The sequence below is a fragment of the Kogia breviceps genome, chromosome 5 (genome assembly GCF_026419965.1).
Source record: "Kogia breviceps isolate mKogBre1 chromosome 5, mKogBre1 haplotype 1, whole genome shotgun sequence".
NCBI lineage: Eukaryota > Metazoa > Chordata > Mammalia > Artiodactyla > Physeteridae > Kogia > Kogia breviceps.
The window spans coordinates 84,240,259-84,263,012 of NC_081314.1; the positions used below are offsets into that span (position 1 = coordinate 84,240,259).

The following is a 22,754-nucleotide window of genomic DNA, read 5'->3' on the forward strand; positions in this document are numbered from 1 at the left end:
GGGACTTGAACCCATGCAGCCGGGACATGAACCCGGCCAAAACCCACAGTCTTCCAACTAAGATCACACATCTGGTTTCAGGACTTAATGAAGCTCAGGCTCTTGATGTTTCATCGCAGAAAGAATTTGGAGAGAGACAAAGTGATAGGTAAGAAGTGGATTTATTTAGATAGAAACGCACTCCACAGACAGAGTGTGGGCCACATCAGAAGGTGAGAAAGGCACCGGGGTATGGGGTTGTCAGTTTTCATAGGGGTGGGTAATCTCAGAGGCTAATGAGTGAGAAGAGTATTCCAGCTATTTTGGGAAAAGGCGGGCATTTCCAGGAATTGGGCCACTGCCCACTCTTTGATCAAGGTTGGTCTTGGAACTGTCATGGTGCCTGTGGGTGTGTCATTTAGTGTGCTGATGTTTTACAGTGAGGTATACTGTGAGGCTCAAGGTCTAGTGGAAGTTGACTTGTCTGCCATCTTGGACCCATTTGGTTCTAATCAGTTTATGTCATGTCCTTGGGCTATGTCATTCTTTCAATGCCCTGCCCCCTTCCCTCCTGTTTCAGTTTTGATTTGCATTTGCAAATGATATTGAGCATCTTTTCATGTACTTATTGGCTATCTGCAGATCTTCTTTGGAGAAATGTCTATAGATTTTTTGCCCAATTTTATATGGGTTTTTTTTGTGGTATGCAGGCCTCTCACTGCCGTGGCCTCTCCTGTTGCGGAGCACAAGCTCCGGACGCCCAGGCCCAGCGGCCATGGCTTACCGGCCCAGCCGCTCCACGGCATGTGGGATCCTCCCAGACCGGGGCACGAACCCGTGTCCCCTGCATCAGCAGGCGGACTCTCAACCACTGTGCCACCAGGGAAGCCCTGCCCAATTTTAAATTGGATTATTTGGGATTTTATGGGTTCATGTTTACTCTGTTACTATACTATAAATCCCTTGAAGGCAGTGATTGTATTTCAACAAAATCATAAACTTTGGAGTCATATTCTACTATGCTGGTATCCAGCCCCTTCATAACTGTGACGTGGCAAGTTACTTAATTTTTCCACACCTCAGTTTTCTTGTCTGTAAAATGGGGATAACACCTCACAGAATGAGTATGAGAATTAAATAAAATAATGACTACAAAGCCTCTAGGACAGTGTCTGGCACTGAGAAAACACTCAATAAATGTTAGCCATTATTTTTGGTTCTACATCTTCAATGAATAGTTCAGCTTCTTACACACAAGTCGTGCTCAATATGTATTTACAAATGAATAAATTGGGGACTAGAAGTATTTTAGCTTGTTTATAGTTGTTGTTATGACTAGCTATCTATGAAAAGGTAAAACAACCCAATTATGGAACATAGGCTGAACAAGTGGATAAAATTTAAAAGATGTATATACACTACCAAATGTAAAATAGATAGCTAGTGGGAAGCAGCCGCATAGCACAGGGAGATCAGCTTGGTGCTTTCTGACCACCTAGAGGGGTGGGATAGGGAGGATGGGAGGGAGACACAAGAGGGAGGAGATATGGGGATATATGTATACATATAGCTGATTCACTTTGTTATATAGCAGAAACTAACACACCATTGTACAGCAATTATACCCCAATAAAAACGTTAAAAATAAATAAATAAATAAAAGATGCATAGCCACTCAAATTCCCAAAACAATCACCAAGGAAAACACCTCAACTGGTGTGAGAAAACCCTTACATGAAGTAAATTCAATGGAAGTAGTCATGAGGATGCTTTTCTATCTCTCAATGAAAGACACCCAGATATAAAAGTGTCATGTCATTATTTGAATCTTCAAAATAGAGCCCATACTTCAGTAAAGACTCATTTGGGGAAAGGTATTGAGGAAAGCTTAATGTACCAATTAATACTGATCTATCAATTCTACAGCAAGAATACACTGAGGCAGAGGAAGGAACCTGCTGATAACCAAATTGTAGACCTTAAATTACAAAACTGTCTGCAGATTCAGTCTAGGCTCCTGTAAACATAGAGGCGGACTCCTCCTCATGATGGATGGAAAGATTACAGCTCTCCCTCTGCCTTCAATGCTGCCTGGAACAGAGAGTAACTGTTATTTGATATTTGGACTACAGCTGGTAGGAAGATGGCAGAACTTTAAATCATCCCAGGCCAGATTGGATAAGCCACTCTGAGAGTGACTCAGCAATGGAAATAATCCAAAACCCTGCAGGCCAGGCTAAGCAATTGACCTTCATCTGATAATGAAGAGACATGGGGTTAGGAGAGGTAGAAGAGAGATAGCTTGAAATAATTAAAGCAGTGCTTCATCAGAGGTAGCTGTAATGGAGGTAGGAGGCCAGTTTAGGAGGGCTGAGGTCTTGATATAACTTGAAGATAGACAAGGTAATAGGCATAAACCTTGGATGTCAAGACCAAGGGCAAGGAGAGTTCACACCAACCTCTCAAATTCTAATCCCCCAAACATTGCCTGGCCCAGAACAGAAAACCAAGGTTTATGCAGTAAATTGTGCCATCATAGTAAAGATTGTTCTCAACTTTGTTCATCTTTACCCTGATCATGATCTAAAAAGGGGGAGAGGGTAATAGTTATAACAATAACTGCTATTACTATTATTGCTAGTAATTGTCACTACTTACGGATTATTTACTTCATGCTACATACATACTAAACTCTTTAGATTTAACCTGTATAATGACCCCACAAAACAGACAATAATCAGATAATGAGATCAAGGCTTAAAGAGATTAAGTAACAAAATCAAGATTAAATAAGAGAAATTTGATTTCCAGAGGTGGGATTTGAAACCTATATCTGATAAAAGCCAAAGCCCACACTTTATATACTTAGTACATTGCCTCCTGGCAAGTATGGTTTATGAAAGGATTCTTCACTCAGCTTATTCTTGTTTCTTCTGCAGTCAATTGGGTAATAGTGGCCATCCTAGCCAGGTATACCAAAGCCTATTAATGCATTTATTTCCTTCACTTACTATTTACTGAGTGCCTACTATGCCTCTGGGGCAGTGCCAAGGTAAATAGACACAGTTCCTGCCTTCAGGAAACCTGGACAGGGTGGCTGAAGGAGGACCTGCTCTTCATTTGGTCTCCTTTTTTTTCAGTAGCACTCTAGTCAGGAGACTTATCCTGAAACAGTCAATTTGACCCAAAAGTAACTCAATGGTGGAGTTTTGATAAGTGGGCAAGTATGCCATGTTTCTTCCCAACTCCCTGTAATCCATTTCCCTTTCCCCAGATAACTCATCATGTCTCCTTTCCCCCCCCCCTTTTTTTTTTTTTTGCGGTACGCGGGCCTCTTACTGTTCTGGCTCTCCCTTTGCACAGCACAGGCTCGGGACGCGCAGGCTCAGCGGCCATGGCTCACGGGCCCAGCCCCTCAGCGGCATGTGGGATCTTCCCGGCCCGGGGCACGAACCCGTGTCCTCTGCATCGGGAGACAGACTCTCAACCACTGTGCCACCAGGGAAGCCCTCTCTTTACACTTTCTGGTGCCCCAACTGCATCCATCACTGTGAAGGTTCACAAGCCGCCAAAGCTCCTTCACCTCCCAGGGAGTTTTCAAAACTCTCCAAGCTCACTGGACAGTTTCAAGGCCCACTGCAGTGTTGAGCGATGCTGCGTTATTTAGACCCACCTGGCTTCAACAAAGAGATGCACCCATGGTAGCTGAGATAGAGAGGGTTCTTATAATGAGCAATAGGGGGGGAATCCTCCCATCACTCTCAACATATCTCCAGAACTTTCTACCAGGTAGCTTCATTCTCTAATACTGAGACTATTTCTATCTCTTCCCCCTTAATTTCACTGATTTGTGACCTTAACTCTATTTCTGAATCATATTTGAATTATGTTTTCTCATTTTGCATTACATTCCCATCAGTTTATTTTTATCACAGACACATACACATTTTTAAAAGAATAAAACTATTTCTTTACACATTTGCAATTTTCACGTATTAGGTTCCTGCCAGAATGTAATCTCGATCCAAAATAAGGAAGGTCTCATTTTTAAAAGGGCCCTTTCAAAACAGGCTTCAAATTCAGGACACTCCAGCGGTTTTAAAAACATTCCATCCCTGGTTTAAACTCACAATGTGTAACCTCCCACAGCTATAACTCAATCAGAAATTAAGGTGAAGTTTGGCAGGGGGTGAGAAGCGTAAAGTTTCTCACAGTAATAACTGGCAAGAAAAAAGTTACTTTATCCTCCTTTTTAGGAAGAAAGCAATTTAATGGCATCGGTTATACACAATCTTTTAACGTTTTTGTGCATGACTTTGTAAACAATACGCTGAATATTTTCATTTCTATTAATGACTTGTCAAAATTATAAAAAGTAATTTCAGAAAAGACTGAATTTAGGGCAAGGCAGAAAATATGTTAATTAGTACTGAGTTAAAGCCAGAGTGTGGATTTTCCCAGTTAAATTGTAGTTTTAACCTGAACTAAAATCTCAATGCTTTCTGCCTTCTTAAACTGATCAATTAATCTGAGCTATCTCAAATTAACGAAAACTTCTCCATGGCTCCCAAATTCATTTCTAGCCACTAAAACTTAAACCAAAAAGCCACAGAAGTGCTTCTACAGCTAAAATGGCGAAATGTCCTTATTTGACACACTCCTTTTAAAACGCTTAAAAAAAAAATGCTGTAGGGCAAGCAGGGCAACGATTATCCATATTTTTTGGATGGAGAAACTGAAATCAAATCCCATGTCCGAGGAAACAAGGCTATTTAACAGCTGAACCCGAGGTAAGATCCAAGAGTTCTGATTTCTAGTCCAGCTGACTTCGCACTTCAAAGTCGGCTTGGTTAATCCTGGGACTTGAAATTCCTGGGGCTTGCTGTCATGGAGCTGAATCATCACTAAATTCCTGTGTTCTTGCTTAATCCCGCAGACCAGGGGCCCCACTCCTAAACTGGAAACCAAGAGGGCGGGGCACTGTGACGCGCGAACCCTCAAAGCCAAATAACAAAACTGTCCTCGGGCTGTTTACCGAGGCGGTCCTGAACTCCGGGGACAGGTCACCAGACTCCAGGGACCATAAGCCGCGGCTGCCCAAACCCGGCCGCGTTCAGATGGTAACCGGAGGCCGCCGCGTCTCCGCCCCCGCCGGCATGCCCGGTCCGCGCCGCGGGCCGCGTGAGGCGGAGCCCGGCCCCCGAGCGGCGCAGCCCTGCCCCCGAGCGGCGCGCGCACCCCGCTGCCTCTCATCGCGTGACTCGGCGGGGTGCGCGGGCTTAGCGCGCGCCGCCCGCCCACCCGCGCCACTTCCGACTCAGCGCTTGCTTCAGGTTCCGGGGCACTACGGAGCTCCCGGCCTGTGGGTCGCGCGCGGCGCTCTGCGGCGGCCGGGATGGAGGAGGCCGGAGCGGTGGTGGCCACGGCCGGGGAGGCCGAACTGAACTTGTCCCGCCTCAGCGTGTCCCTCGAGACCCTGGAGTCGGAGCTGGAGGCGCGGGGCGAGGAGCGTCGCGGCCCGCGGGAGGCGCTGCTACGGCTGCTGCTGCCGCACAACCGTCTGGTGTCGCTGCCGCGGGCGCTGGGCAGCGGCTTTCCGCACCTCCAACTGTTGGACGTGAGCGGCAACGCGTTGACCGCGTTGGGGCCGGAGCTGCTGGCGCTGCGCGGCCTGCGCACGCTGCTGGCCAAGAACAACCGGCTCGGCGGGCCCGGAGCGCTGCCCAAGGGCCTGGCCCAGTCGCCGCTCTGCCGCAGCCTCCAGGTGCTCAACCTTAGCGGGAACTGCTTTCAAGAGGTTCCAGCCTCGCTGCTGGACCTGCGCGCGCTGCAGACCCTCAGCCTCGGCGGCAACCAGCTTCAGAACATCCCTGCCGAGATTGAGAACTTGAGGAGGTGAGCGGGTGCCTGCCTGAGAGTAGGGAGGCCCGGGGCGGTGTCCGGGAGCCCCGGGGCCCCGAGCCTGGTCTTGGGGCGCCGTTCGGTTGTCACGTACCTTAGTCTAGGCTCTTCAACTCTTTGGCTGTGAGTATTGCCCTGCCAACTCAGCGAGTTGTAGTGAAGATCTAATAAGATCGTGGTCTGTCGCGACAGCATTTGGTTTGTTGTGTTTGCCCTGTGCAGATCTTCGAGGCAGTTTTTCTGTCGTCCTCTGGGGTCTGGGGGAGTGATCCAAACTGAGTACATACTCAAACAAATGTAAATCTGAGGTTGCTCCTTGCAACATTGCTCCGAAGGTTCCTTCCTTGCTCCGACGTCTTGGGTGGTTTTCCATGCCTGTAGATCAAATTTATGTCTTGTAGCATGACAGACAGGGTACTCTGATCTGATCCTTGTTTTCCACTACATTTCCTGCTCCATCTTCTCTGTAGCGATACCAGCAAAACTATTTGTGGAATTCATTGAGCTGTGCACTTTACTAGCACCTTGTAGGCACTGACTAAATATGTGTTGAATGGATACAATGCTTCTGTGTTGCTGTTCCCTTTGTCTGGAATGTTGCTTGCATCTGGCAAACTCGTGTTCATCCTTCAAAACCTGTTTTGAGGGTCATTTCTTTGTTTCCTTTCTTTACTGCTTCTTAGACAACAGTTAATTATTGCCTAAACTGTACTTCCTCTGTACCTCATTCACCCTGCCATTGTACTTATTGATTATAATTCCTTGCCTACAGATCTGCCTCATCTACTAGATTGTTCGGTAAATATATGTTGAATTAAATGGAAGAAGGAAGCAGAGAAGCAGGGTAACAAAAGTCCCCTAAAGGCGTCCTGCAGGGGAGTGAGAAATAAAGTAAGAGCAAGTGTATTGTCCAAAGTGAAAAAAAAGAATCTTTTTCACATCCTTTATTGAATTTTCTGAGGTAACAGAATATTAGAGCTGAAAGGGACCTCAGAGTTAAGTGTAGTGGAAAGAACACTGACCTGAGAATAAGAGCAAAGGAAACCATAAACAAGAGGAAAAGACAACCCTCAGTATGGGAGAAAATATTTGCAAATGAAGCAACTGACAAAGGATTAATCTCCAAAATTTACAAGCAGCTTATGCAGCTCAATATCAAAACAAACAACCCAATCCAAAAATGGGCAGAAGACCTACATAGACATTTTTCCAAAGAAGATATACAGATTACCAACAAACACATGAAAGAATGCTCAACATCATTAATCATTAGAGAAATGCAAATCAAAACTACAGTGAGATATCATCTCACACGGGTCAGAATGGCCATCATCAAAAAATCTAGAAACAATAAATGCTGGAGAGGGTGTGGAGAAAAGGGAACACTCTTGCACTGCTGGTGGGAATGTAAATTGATACAGCCACTATGGAGAACAGTATGGAGGTTCCTTAAAAAACTACAAATAGAACTACCATACAACCCAGCAATCCCACTACTGGGCATATACCCTGAGAAAACCATAAATCAAAAAGAGTCATGTACCAAAATGTTCATTGCAGCTCTATTTACAATAGCCAGGACATGGAAGCAACCTAATTGTCCATCAACATATGAATGGATAAAGAAGATGTGGTACATATATGCAATGGAATATTACTCACCCATAAAAAGAAACGAAATTGAGTTATTTGTAATGAGGTGGATGGACCTAAAGTCTGTCATACAGAGTGAAGTAAGAAAGAGAAAAATACAGTATGCTAACACATATATATGGAATCTAAAAAAAAAAAAAAGGTCTTGAAGAACCTAGGGGCAAGATGGGAATAAAGACACAGACCTCCTAGAGAATGGACTTGAGGATATGGGGAGGGGGAAGGGTAAGCTGTGACAAAGTGAGAGAGTGGCATGGACATATATACACTACCAAACGTAAAATAGATAGCAAGTGGGAAGCAGCCGCATAGCACAGGGAGATCAGCCAGGTGCTTTGTGACCATCTAGAGGGGTGGGATAAGGAGGGTGGGAGGGAGGGAAATGCAAGAGGGAAGAGATATGGGAACATATGTATATGTATAACTGATTCACTTTGTTATAAATCAGAAACTAACACACCATTGTAAAGCAATTATACTCCAGTAAAGATGTTAAAAAAAAAAGTAATGAGCCTAAACCTATGCTTGTCATGTAATAAGCACTAAATAAAGTTTATTATTGTTAAAAAAAATTTAAAAAACTCTTGGTGTCCCAGCCTTATTCAAGTCACTTTAACATATCCTGACTACAGCTTCCTAATCAGCTAAATGAGGCATTTGGACAAGATGTCCCTTTGTTTACTCACCAACAGATTTTTATTGAGTACCTACCCAGTGTCAGGCACTGTCCTAGGTGCTGGGGATACAGTGGTGAATGGGATCCTGCCCTCATGGAGTATTCTAACAGAGGAGACATTAAACACCTGTTAACTTCATTATTTAATTACAGTTGTTATAAGTTCTGTGAGGAAGTACAGAGTGCCTTGAAACGAAGTGACTTAAGTTTGGTCTTTGAGCAAGTAACATTTGAATTGAGCTTTTAAAGGAAGAGTAAGAATTAACCAGGAGAGGGTGGGATGAGATCAGTCCAGATTGAAGGAACAGTGCGCATGAAAACCCAGAGACAAGAAGGACTGAAGGCCAAAATTTTGAACGGAGGGCATTGTACTAGAGCATAGTGAGGAAGTGACCAAGAGGGAAAGTGGCAAGTATAAATTTGGACCAGATCCCAGGCCATATCATATCTTGAAGGCCATGGTAAAACTTGAATTTTATTCTAAGTACGCATGGAAGAGTTTTTAAAAAGCACATCTGTCTTGTTGCTGTGCAAGAATGGAGGGGGGTGCTTCCCTGGTGGCACAGTTGTTGAGAATCTGCCTGCTGATGCAGGGGACACGGGTTCGTGCACCGGTCCGGGAAGATCCTACATGCCGTGGAGCGGCTGGGCCCGTGAGCCATGGCTGCCGAGCCTTCGCGTCCGGAGCCTGTGCTCCGCAACGGAAGAGGCCACAACAGTGAGAGGCCCACGTACCACAAAAAAAAAAAAAAAATGGAGTGGGGAGCAGGTGGAGAGATGAGAAGACATTTTGAAGGCTGGATGGAAGGAAGCTATTCTAGTAGAATGAGAGATGATGGTAGCTTATACCAGGGTTATGCTAGGAGAGATAGTAGGAAATATTGATAGAAGGGTTGGAGAGAGATTTAGATGGAAAATTGTCAAGCCTTAGTTCCTTCTTTTTTTTTTTTTTTTTTTTTTTTGAGGTACACGGGCCTCTCACTGTTGCGGAGCACAGGCTCCGGACGCGCAGGCTCAGCGGCCGTGGCTCACGGGCCCAGCCGCTCAGCGGCATGTGGCAGGTGGACTCTCAACCACTGCGCCACTAGCCCAGTTCCTTCTAATCTTGATGTTAATTCCAACATTCTCATTTGAATTTTTTTAATATACTAAGAAAAACTTAGAGCAAATATTACCATCACATGGGGAGAAAGGTAGGCAAAAATCCCATTTATTGAATCCTTACAATGCAGTAGGCCCTGTGGTAGGTCCTCTACATATGCTTTTTAATTTTCACAATGACTCTGTGACATGAGAAGAAGAAACTGAGGCCCTGAGAAGTAAAAGTCTTAAGATCACAAAGCCAGTGAGTGGTAGAACTGGATTTGACCTTTGAATCAAACTGGATCTCTGACTTCAAACCCATGAATTTTCCACAGTGACAGAGTAAGGGCTAGAACCTAATTCTTCTGATTTCTGTTCTGTTGAATATGTGATCAGGAGGATTGGCTAAAGCCATTTTCCTGATTGACCTGATTTTCTGGGCTGTTTACTGTGGTTTTTGGTCATTGTACCTTTGTCTCCAATTGTATGTGGGCTCTTTTATGTCATTGTTTTCATTCTTCAGTTGTCTGCTCTATTTCTCTTTACTGATAAGAATCAAGGTTTAGGTTATATGCTCCAAATATAAACTCTAGTTGAATGTAGGCTGAAAGGGTCATGTAGAAATATACTCTTAGAAGTAGAGACAGCCTAGGCAATTGGCCTGAGTCACCCCCTTCGTTTAACAGATGAAGAAACTGAGATTTAGTATCAGTGACTTGCTTGAGGCCAGGTAGCGACAGGGAGATTCATGTGCTTCAACCCTCGAAGGCTGCTTACTACTTACTACTAAAATAATACATTAAAGCTTCAAAAATGTAGAGGTAGCAGTTCAGTTACTCAAACCCTAAGGTACCTGCCCAAGAACACCATCTTCTCTTAGAATATACGTGGACTCCCTAGACCTCATTGGTAACATTGATGTATATTGTTTACTATGCCATGTTGCTTTTAAAACCAAGTGAGGTGTTTCTGGACATTTGGAGTCTATCTGCCCTCTTTAACGACAGTTTAAGAAATAATGCAGAGTATATAATCCATATAGAGGTCCCCTTTCTCCCCACCCTCCATCCTTCCAGGAGGGAGTAACAAATAAATACTCCTAGCTTAATTGGTGTATTTGATCCTCCAGATTTAGCAGGGTATTTTCATGTATATTTTCTGTATTCTGTTGATCCTTTTCCCTGGTGATAAAATTTTTGAAAAGTGGTTTTTGAAAGATGATTTTAAAGTATAAGAGATAAGTAGATGGTGAAAATCGTATTTTTATGATTAACTTCATTCCCCTGGAGTAAATTAGGCTCAGTGTGAATCATGAGGTTGTGGGTATAGATTCTTTCCATCAAAATATGAGGTTCTTCTTCAACAAGTAGGTATAATAACTGTTTGGCTAGTAGTTGGACGAACTTGGTTTTGTTCTTACAGTGTTGGAAAAGTAGGTGTAATTCATATTTTGATCTGTTTCTTTTTCTGAACTCTTAACTTTTATTCCTCTCAACTAGCTCAGACATTAACTGAGGAAGAGCTTAATAACTTATCACCCAACGGGTAATAGACTTTGTTAAAGAAAACAAAAGCTCCAGGATTCTTTGGCATCCAGGATGCTAGATATTGGGAGAGTAGGCTTGAGCGCAAGTGAGTTTCTTTGGTTCCATACCCCACAATCTTTTCTTCTCAAGTAAGAAAAGATTTCCTTCCTTTTTCTGTTCATGATCCCTCTTTCACTGTCTGCCTGATGTGGTTTTAGAAATTAAAGATATGAGAATTGTGATAGAAATAAAAGCTAACTATTAATGTCCTGGACTGTTTTGAAGCTAGTGTGCAATAGGTTGATATCTTACAAAAGAGACGACTCAACCAGATGATAAATAGAATGCAGCAGTAAAGTTTAAATAAAAACTCTTTTCCCCATTTAGAGTCACATATTGAGTTTTTCTCTGGCTCTCAATTCTTCCTTCTGACTTTTTTCAATGCCTTAGTCTGGGGCAAGAATCAAGAGATGATTCCTCCATTTGTGCTTCTACTTTTGAACGTGTAACGGACTTTAAAATCCTGTAGTGAGTATATTTGAAAATGATTTAGTATGGGGATGCTGCCTCAAGAAAACTACTTTCTTTATCCACAAATGTGTGGTTCTTTTCTTTCTGTGTTTCTCTTATTTTCTATTTTCTGCCTCTTTAGGTACAAACCTGTCTCACTTTAATTCCATCTCCCTTTAACCAATCATAACATGGGACTAATGTATATTTTTGTTATATTTAATGTCATTTTTGTTTGGGTGGAGAAGCAAAACATTTCCTACTTACACCTGTGGTTAAGTTGATTGGCACTAAGTGGACCCTAGTGTATTTTTCCAGTGGGTCACTGGCCCTTCCTATAGGAAAGGTACCCACTTAAGTATCCCTAAGGATTGGAGAGGTGAGATACTTTTCAGAAAACAAATTTAAGGTTGGTCTGTTAACCTTAAACAAAAAAGAAAGGAAGAATTCATCTCTTAATTTTGTGAATGATTTTCATGTTTTTTGTATTTGTCAAACATCAAAAGAATAAAATTGTTTCAAGGCTGATTAACAGAGGTGCAATTTTGACAAATACAAGAACTTTTAAACACTACAGTTTTGCTTTAAATTCAACAATAGTTTCATTTCTCCTTATAGAAAAGCATGTTTGGAAACAGTAGAGTGTGTTTTAGAAATTTAATTCCCACAAATCATTGAAAGGCTTTAAGTCCAAGAACTGGAAATTATTTGAGTTTCAAAGTGGAACTTAAGCCTGAAAATGTAAATTTAATATGCTGGTTGTATACTCTAATTAATGATATCCATCAGCTGCAAAAGAGATTTATACGGTTTTGAAGTCATGAACTTGGTTATATTTTATTTTATTTTTTTATTATTATTATTTTTTTTTGCGGTACACGGGCCTCTCACTGTCGGGGCCCCTCTCGTTGCAGAGGACAGGCTCCGGAGGTGGAGGCTCAGCGGCCATGGCTCACGGGCCCAGCCGCTCCACAGCATGTGGGATCCTCCCGGACCAGGGCACGAACCCGCGTCCCCTGCATCGGCAGGCGGACTCTCAACCACTGCGCCACCAGGGAAGCCCCGAACTTGGTTATATTTTAGAACATCAAATCTTTCTCTGCCAAAGTCACAATAACAACTAAGCTTTGGCGTCCTTTCTGTCTGTTTACCTCCCCACCAACTCCAAAACACTGAGAGAAGACATTGAGTAGTGACTGACCACCAGACACTAGTTTCTCTTGGTTCCTGACTTAACCATATAGAAAGGGCAATATTTATATTTTCTCTCAGACTCACTCTTTCCTTTCATCACTTTCTTTTCTCCCTCACTAGACTAAATTGCAAGTTGTTATGTAACTATTGAATCCTGTATAAAAGAACTTCCAAGTTTGCTAAAAATTTTTCCCAACTGTCTCGTTAAAATTGTTTTTTTTCCAGAGAAGTTTCTGTTTTGGACTCCAAATATTCTTTTCTACTCTATTCTATTCTATTCTAGTAGCTCTCATCATTGAAAAATAGAAATTTCTCAGTAACTGAGCAGTAACTAATACCATAATCTGTAAGATAAAAAAATCCTGCCTAGGAACCTTTTTCACCAGTGTTTAAACACTTATATGTAGGGGAATTCAGTTTTGTATCCAGACCATTGATTTTTGCCACAAGGTAATCCTTAAAGGAGGAAAAAATAGCCTATCAGGGTTAAGTGTTCTGCTTACTTTTTTACTGAGCATTATAAATCTAAAGAGAGAAATGCAGTCTTGAAAAGATTTACATGATAAGAAATAGAAAGGAGAGTATCATTAATATATTTTTAGAATGACAAAACTTCAGATTCAAATTGGCTTTTTGAATCACTACACATCAAGGAAGGCTGAGATATGAAATACAGATAAGAAAGTCAACAAATGGAAGAAATTGTATCTGAGAAAATATGTGTAAAGGCCATCTGTAAAGGACTTTAAAATAAGTTTGTTTCCTAACTTCATAGAGATAAAGGAGGGAACTTCATCAGTGAAACAAGAATAAGAAGTTTTAAAACTGACAACTATGAAAACCCCAATTGGAATTTCTAGAAATAAAAATATATAATTAGGAACTCAGTGGGCTGAATGGTAGACTGGAGTCAGCTGATGCGTAGTGAATCAGTAAGCTAAAAGATCTTACTGAGGCATTCTGGAATGTAGTACAAAAAAATAAAGAAATGGAACGTATGAAAGAAATGTTAAGAGAAATGGAAAATAGACCCTGAAGTTCAAAGTGCTGTTTGCTAGGAATTCCAGAAAGAGAATAGAGAGAATGTAGGAAAGGCAATGCTGGAAGTAATAGTAGCTGAGAATTTCCCACAATTAAAGAAAGAGAGCACTCTGAACTGGTATCTTGACACATAATAAAACTGTAGAACAAGAAGGATAAAGAAAAAAGACCCTAAAAACTCCTAATAAGAAAAAAAGCAGATTACCTACAAAGGAATAAGGGCTGTAATAAGATGGTAGAACAGTATCTTCCTCCTGGTAAGGAAAAGTAACTGTCAACCTAGAATTTTATTAATATTAATATTATAATATTAATAATAGCCAAGCTATTATTCAGATGTGAAGGGAAAAAATAAGAACATCAGAGACAGAGGACTCAAAGATTAACAACTGTGAGTCCTTACTGAAAGAACTTCTACAGGATGTACTCCAAGAAAAATGAACTTTAAAAGAAACACCAAGTGCCCAAAACTGGTGAACCACCAGAGTAAGAAGGTGAAATAATGAGACACTATAAAAAATTTGAATTGCACAGCTAACAAGCTCAATCCTAATAACTACACATTCTTTTTACACATATAAAATCTGAACAAAAATAGACCATGCTCTAGACCACAGAGGAACAAGGTTATGCGGAACATATGTTTAACAACAACAAAGCTCTCAACAAACTAAGAGAAAGCGATATAACCCATGAGAAAAATGGGTAAAGGATAGAAACGCAATTCTCTAAAGATGTACGAATGGTCAAAACATAAAAAGATGCTAAACGTCACTAATAATTAGAGATTACTAGTACAGAATGGTATCATTTTTCACACCAGCTAAATAGTAAAAAGTAGAATAAAAACGTTAAAGCAGGTGATGATATTAAGTGTTGGCAGGGCTGTAGGGTAAAGAGTGCTTTTAAATGCTAATTGTGGGTTATAATTAGCTATAACTCTGCAGGGTCATTTGGCTTTTTCTTTTAACATTACAGCTTGTACCCTAAAATCTGCCAGTTCTCAGGCCCTTCCGCTGGAACTGATTTACTGGATCTGAGCAGGGCCTAGATTTTGTAGCTTTAAAAGTATCCCAGTTAATTCTTATCCTGGAAGTTTGGGTAACAGTTTAGTAGGCTGTTTTTGATAATGTCTACTGAACAGATTTAACAGGAAGACAAAAGTAACATAGTTATGGAAAAGATCTATATGTATACATTTCATTGATATTTATATAGTAAGAACCGATTCTGCCATCCCCCCATCACCTGAAAAAATCTTTTGGAGAGAGCCTTTCTACAGTCATCACCACAAGGAGTTAGCCGTACTTTTGGTGCAATATATGCTATGTCTAAAATGTTGTTAACTTATTATTAGAAAACAGGATAATTATCTAGAACTTTAATTTCATAATAGTGGTCAGTTTTAAATAATTTATTTAGTTAGCCTCTGAAGACTGCATTTGCCATAATAAGAGCAAAGAAGAAACATAGACTTCAGCTGTGTTTTTCCACTCTTCAAAAAAAAGCTAGTGGTTTTCCCCTTCCCATTGCCTAGTATGCATTGAATCCAAACCCACCAGCACGAATACAGGGCTCCTGTAATTTGGCCTTTATCCAGCTGTATCTCTGGGTTCCTCAACATGAATTCTCTTCTTATGTGTTAAAAGGTATACTCATTATCCCATAAAAACCCTTCTTCCGACCTGAAGGTCCCCTTTCCTCCTACCCTAAATGAGCGGCTAAATTCATAGTCCAGTTGAAGTCACAACACTTTTGGGAGCCTTTCCAATCAGAACTAATGTCTTTTTTTTTTATTTCTGTGCTTTTTAAACTCCTATATCATTTATGGATTGTTCTGCTTATTTTGGTATTTTAATCATGTTATGTTTATGTGGGGCCTTGTTTTGCATTTAATTATAATATTGTCTAACAGTGGTGTGTCTTGTCTGCTTATCTATAATATAAGCTCCCTGAAGATTGCATTATTCCTCCAGAGACTGTGTAGCACATAGAAAGCCTGAGTAAAACATTTGCTGAATGAATAAACGATATGTGTTCATTGTAATAAAGATAATGGGGTACTTGTTCAAATTTTGGTGTTTTTTTTTGTTTTTTTTCATTTATTTTTGCAGTTTAGAGTGTTTATATCTTGGAGGAAACTTCATCAAAGAAATCCCGCCAGAATTAGGAAATTTGCCTTCTCTAAATTACTTGGTATTATGTGACAACAAAATCCAAAGTGTGCCTCCTCAGCTTTCACAGTGAGTATTTTCAGGCAGCTTATGTACACACAGAGATACATGCTTAGGAATTATCCTGCATTCACCCACATGATTTGTATGTGGAAAAGAATTAAGTGTTCTCAAAGTAAATGATACATGAGAGTGAAAGTTCTGAGGTGTGTTATGAATTGGGTGGCTTATTTTTAATCTTACTTTTAAATGCTCTGATATATTCCTCAAAATCATTGAGCCTCTTTTCTTTTTTTAAATTTATTATCTTTTTAAAATTTTATTGACGTATAGTTGGTTTACAATGTTGTATTAATTTCTGCTGTACAGTAAAGTGATTCAGTTATACATACATTTTTTAAAATATTCTATTCTGTCATGGTTTATCACAGAATATTGAATGTAGCTCCCTGTGCTGTACAGTATGACTTTGTTGTTTATCCATCCTATATATAATAGTTTGCATTTGCTAATTCCAAACTCCCAATCCTTTCCTCCCTCACCCCTCCTTCCCCTTGGCAACCAGAAGTCTGTTCTCTCTCTGTGAGTCTGTTTCTGTTTTGTAGATAGGTTCATTTGTGACGTATTTTAGATTCCACATATAAGTGATATCATATGGTGTTTGCCTTACTTCACTTAGTATGATAATCTCCAGGTCCATCCATGTTGCTGCAAATGGCATTATTTCATTCTTTTATATGGCTGAGTAGTATTCCATTGTGTATATATACCACATCTTCTTTATCCAGTCATCTGTCGATGGACATTTAGGTTGTTTCCATGTCTTGGCTATTGCAGATAGTGCTGCTATGAACATAGGGGTGCATGTATCTTTTTGAATTATAGTTTTGTCTGAATATATGTTCAGGAGTGTGATTGTTGGATCATATGGCAACTCTATTTTTAGTTTTTTGAGGAACCTCCATACTGTTTTCCATAGTTGTTGAGCCTCTTTTCTGTAATCAAAAATAGAGTATTACTTTGGCATAGATTCCCCAAGGTTTTATGGAATTTTATTGATTTATATTTGATATGAAGCATTCCTGTCCTAATGAGATAATGTGAAGGATCTTGATTCCTGTTACATTTGAAATCTTTCCTTTTTTAGGTATCTGAATGATAAAGCATGCCCCCCAAAACCCCTTTAAATCTAGCATTTATATCAGCTAACACATCAGAATACTCTCTAAGTTATTTTAAGCTCTCTAAGATTCCATGGGCAAAAGTCCTTCATGACATACACAAGTATGGGCTCTAATTTAGTTTCAGGACCTTTTAATTTTACTTCCATTGACCTTAAACTTAATTGCTCATTCTTACGGGGAAATTGAGTCCTTCCCTTAACTTTCTGAGTAGTTTTCTTGCTTATGGCAGTTGATTTTTGTATTGCATTCATTCTAGGTTGCATTCACTTCGTTCCCTCAGTCTTCACAATAACTTGCTGACATACCTGCCTCGAGAGATCCTCAACCTTATTCATTTGGAAGAATTGAGTTTGCGAGGAAATCCATTGGTTGTTCGTTTTGTTAGAGATTTAACCTATGATCCTCCAACTCTCCTGGAGTTAGCTGCACGGACCATTAAAATTCGAAATATTTCCTATACTCCCTATGATCTTCCTGGGAATCTTCTTAGATACTTGAGTTTAGCCAGCAATTGCCCAAACCCAAAGTGTGGAGGTAAGTTAATTCAGTGTCCTTGTTTCCCATTCATTTAGTTACTTTTAAATTAATGATCTAAGTGTTGTTTTAATTAGCTGTCTTCTTTCAGAGAAAAGCAGTTTGTTTCTGTTTGCCTTATTCTTTCACCCTTTTACCAGAAAGTAAGACATTTCACCCTCTCTGGGTTCCTTCCTTCCTTCTTCCTTCCTTCCTTCCTTCCTTCCTCCTTCCCTCCTTCCTTCCTTCCCTCCCTCCTTTTCTTCTTTCTTTCCTTATTTCTTCTTTTCATGGTACTTCAGGATTCATACACAGGGAAAATACCCAGAAAGTCTCATCTTTCTTGGAACTATCATAGGATAAGGTAAATTGGTAGCATGAGAGGAAACAGAAAGAAAGCATAAACAGTTCTAATTGCTTTAGAAGAGTCTCTAAAATGTTTGGCCACCTTTCATATTTATTTGAAGGACATTTTCTTAGACTCACCGTTCTAAGTATCAGGTACCTTTATAGAGTACAATTCAAGGTGTATGAGAACAGGAATGTACCCTGGAATTTTATATTCTTTTAAATCCATGCTTCAAAATTTCTTGAGTTTAGAGCATTTAGAGAGAACTAAACAAATAATATAATGTAAGACAGTGTAAAGTAGGAGTCCAAAATACTGTTGGAAATCAAAGGAGGGAAAGAGCACATTTATTAGATCTGGAAAAGATGAGACAGTTCTTGAAGTATGAGTTGAATTTTGATATGGTTTTATTGAGGATAGAAAACTTTTCAGATGGAGAGAGTAAAATTGGAAACAAAACAATACGGGGCAAAATGTTGGATGAGTAATAATTTGGCTCAAATGTACAATTAAGGGAGTAATGAGAGAAGAGTAAAAGATACATTGAGGCCAGATTATGAAGGGCCTGAAGTGCCAGAGCGTGTGGAGGGGAGTTGGTGAATGATAGCAGGTCATTTTATTTTGGCTCCCTCATAAAAAACTACTTTTAAAAAAATCCAATTTAATGGGGGTACAGAAAGGTTTTTATTATTGTAGGTGCCAGGGAAATACTGCATAAATATGATCAGAGCCAGCTGAGGTTTTCCCCAGATATCCCGTCAGGCCTTGAAAACTGTTATAATGTTAAACAGAGAGAAGGTGATTTAAGTTTCTCAAAGAATATTAAATGGTAAAAAAGATACTACTAGTTTAAGAAAGAAAAGTGACACTACTCTTAGCCGTTTCTGGCCACTTACTTTTAGATGTAGAGACTGCCGTGCCAAGGTAGAAGTACTTAGATTTTCTCTGTGACTCTCCTTCTGAAGTTGGGTTTAACAGAGGCAGCAGACAACACTCACAACAGACCTTCAGGCTTCATAGTCTGTATCTAATCTCTTGGAATCTGTCCTTTTCTAGAAATAGACCTCTACAAGAAGTCTCTTTTCTCTCTTCAATGGTTTCTTAATGAGTTCTTTAGTATACTGCTGTGTTATTTGTCTTAGGAACAAAAATACTTTTTAAATTATTAGCTTAAAATTTTGAGATAATATCTGAAGTGAACTATTGACATTTTCCCCCTCAGATTCCCTAGTTACTGAATTCTAAGTTAAACAAAAGTAATTTTCTATTTTGTGAGATATTGCCTTTGTATAGTCTGAGATCTTACAGATGACAAGATAGTATTATACTATTTTAGCTCTTGGTAACTATAATTATTTTATTACTTCCATTTGTTTCAGAAAGCTAACTCATTTGGGGGGATTTATTGTTAATGATTGATCAGTTTACTGAATCTGTCTACTTTTCTGAATTGTTCAAAGTAACATACCATGAATTTCCCTTTTTAAACTATTAATTATACTTACTACAGGATCAAAAAATTAGAAAGTTAATGGAGAAGTAACAGAAAAAAAAATAAATAGGAGAAAAATTGTTTCTCCTTTGCTTGGACCACATCTTTTTTATTTTGGTCCCTTATGTGATATACACAGAGTAGTTGGTGCCAGAGGAATCCTAGATAGAGTATAAAGGTTGAGATTCTTCTCCAGAGAGGTGATGGGACGCAGGGTTCTAGGAGTTCCAGTTATACTGCAACCATTGTGACAGCCTTCATGGGTTAGAGATGTGCAGTATCTAGTAGGAGGAGCAACTAGAAGCCCACGAAACAGCAACCTCTGCTTTCCTGTCATCTCTAGCTGTATTTTTACTTAGCTGAAGGGCCACAGTTCAGGAGCACTAAATTAGGACTCAAAAGAGCTGAATACTAGTTTCAGTTTACTTAGCAATATATAATTGCATGAGTCAAGTGAGATCAGTAGTGAAACAGCTTTGAAACTGTAGATTTAGACCCTGTGGAAATAGGATGGCATTTTGTTACTTTTAATTTTTCCTTCCCAATACATAAGGACAGGGGTACTAAAAGTCGTCTCCTTTCTGCGAATTTTGCGTATAATAACTAATTCTTTAAGATCATTATCAAAGGAGTTTTGTATTTTTTTTTTTAAGTTTCTTGACTGTAGGGTAGTACCAAGGAGGGGCTTGGGGGATGGAGAAAGGGCACTTTAGGTATCCTGTAATCTCCATCAACCACTCTCCACCAAGTCACCCAGAGAAAACAAGCTAAGTAAATAGTGTCCTTTTAACACCAGCTCCCTTTAAGATAAATCTCCTGGCCTTCTCTTTGTAGTCAAACTGCCATCCCTAAGACCTTCTAGTATTTCTATAAACAATTATGGGAGCAGCCACTACCTCTGCTTAAGATTCTCAGAGAAGACTATAAGACATTTCTTCAGAATGCTGGAGATAGGGTTGAAAAAGAAAATCTGGGTCTTTGCTTTGTAATGATTACTTTGTCCTTATTCCTTCTTCTCTCCAGGAGTCTACTTTGATTGCTGTGTCAGACAAATTAAATTTGTGGACTTCTGTGGGAAATACCGTCTCCCCCTGATGCACTACCTGTGTTCACCAGAATGCTCTTCCCCTTGCAGCTCTGCCTCTCACAGTTCCACATCCCAGAGTGAATCTGACTCAGAAGATGAAGCCAGTGTGGCTGCACACAGAATGCAGAAAGTTCTTCTTGGTTGAAAAGGGAAGCAGGGCAGTGTGAAACACTAAAAGACTGAGCAGAGGTGGTTAGAAAAGAGAATAGACTTGGAAGTTCACTAGAAACCGTACCTTCATCTTAAATGTCCATGACAGAGTTGGAGATGGTGTAAAAGATTTTGTGTTTCTAGCCATTCAGCGGGAATGAGTCCAGTTCCATGTTTGGATTCTTTTAATGTAATTCACTCTGAATGGCAGTTTCAGATTTAGTTGATTGTTCGCAGTTTTCACTCAAGTTTTGCATGAATCACACAGCAGAATGGAACATCCTAAAGAGCAGTGCTATAATAAACCATGAGTGGTGTAACTTGTGACAGTTGATATGAAGATAGAAATGATCAAATATGTAATTTTTACCAGAGTTGTCCGTGAGTTTAGGTTGAACACTATACCATAACAGGATTAGCCCTTCATTTTTGTATTGCCCATATGTCTAGATTACAGAGTTATTCAGATAAGCTCACAGATGGTTACATAGGTACTAAACCTTTCTCAGCTACTGACTGGTAAAGTAAGGGATATAACTTTCATGTGGGGTTTTAAAACTCTTCACTTCTGCTCCTTTGTTCTCTATGATTGTTGTTACCCTTGTATAATCCAGCAATGACTGTAATAGTGCCTTAATCATAACAAGGATTTAGAAATTTATTCAAGAAATGATACCAGAGCAGCCTATAACCTGACATACTCTGCAGAACACTTTAAAATATGCTTTAACAAAACTAGGTAAACAACTGTATATCTGACATCTGAGCTCATAGCCACCTTAACTTCATTTTTTGTTTAAACAAGTCACTTTTATAATTAATGGGAGGCCACAATCTTGTTCAGTCTGTTCATCCTAAGGTAGAATAATAGTTTTTAATGGAAAAATCTGTCAGATTTATTTTAACAGAAAAAAGATATAAGATAGGAAACTTCTTTATGTCTTGCATTAAAGGAGTGAGAAAATGATTTTAAAGGTTTTAGCAGTCCAGTATGACTCCTTAGCCTGTGTGTACTGAACTGTAACTTCCTCTACTTTTAAAGAAAAACTAGAGAAACATTACAAGTGAAATAAAATTGGGCACAGCAGTCATTGTGTTTTTACACAATAGAACAGTTTCCAAAACAAGTTTAACCATGGAGTACTTTTTGAAAATAATATATTGATAAAATATTTTAAATGTATTAAATATACCCTTAAAGTACAACAGAAAAATAGTTTCACAAATTGCCATTAGAAATGACAAATTTTTGTTAACTAGTATGCAGTAAAAATTGAGTAATAGTACAACTGTAAGTTGACATTATAAAATAAAATACATAGCACACATTAGCAATCGTTAGCTAACTCATCTGTAATAACATAATGGTTTGTTGGTAAATACTACCTATAGAGTAATACAAAGGTCAGAAACACATTGGAACATCAGATGATCTCCCTTCTGACTTGTGGCATTCATGACTGGGGCACACCATTTCCTAAAAGCAAGTTGTTGTATAATAATGATATGTACATATGTTCGGTTTTTGTCACATATATTTTTTATTTTAGAAGAAAATATACTGTAGGATAGTTTGTTTATTATATGTTAATTCATGAAACATCATGAGAGTTTCATGACTGCAGTTGTGAAACGCTGCTATAGAGTGAATCCCTTCACTCTGTTGTAATAAGATTCTTTTTTCCTTTTGATCCAGAAATTTTCTGACTATGTCTGTAGAAGTAATGTAGTATCTTTCTACTGCCTAGCAAAGTAGTACATGGGTGATTCTATCATAAAATGGAAGTAATAAAAAGTCCTTGTTTACTTCTCCATTTGAGCCACAGCAGGCTGCATATTACAAAATTATAAAAGATAAAAGATGATTTAGGCAGTGCCTAAGTGGCAAGCCCAAAGTGTTTTTTGTAAGTGATTTAGGTAAGATACATAAAATATTTTCATAGAAAATAAATAATGTATTCATAGTAAAATACTCAAATTGATAGGACCAAATTTTACTGGCTTAAATGCCTCGGTTTACTTCCTAATTAATTACCAGTTTGATGTAAGTAACAGCTTGGGTAATCTTCTAAGAGTTAGTCTTTGTGAAATAAACAGGTAGGTATGTAAATAGATGCTTAACCTTGCCAGAAGATACACTGATTGATCTTTTACAGATGTAAATAGGTCCAACCAGAAATAGTTTCTAGTCTTTGCTGTGTAATGTAGATATATACATTGTATACAGCAAAATGTCTTCCAA

General features: G+C 39.4%; 1 protein-coding gene across 1 annotated transcript; it reads left to right on the plus strand.

Annotated features, from left to right (window-relative positions):
• Nucleotides 1–5,211: 5,211 nt before the first annotated feature.
• Nucleotides 5,212–20,832, plus strand: LRRC58 (leucine rich repeat containing 58). Its single transcript, XM_059064560.2, has 4 exons — nucleotides 5,212–5,874; nucleotides 15,678–15,806; nucleotides 17,178–17,455; nucleotides 20,299–20,832. Exons 1-4 carry the CDS (start codon nucleotides 5,375–5,377, stop codon nucleotides 20,505–20,507), a joined length of 1,116 nt encoding a protein of 371 aa, XP_058920543.1. The 5' UTR covers nucleotides 5,212–5,374; the 3' UTR covers nucleotides 20,508–20,832.
• Nucleotides 20,833–22,754: the final 1,922 nt, after the last annotated feature.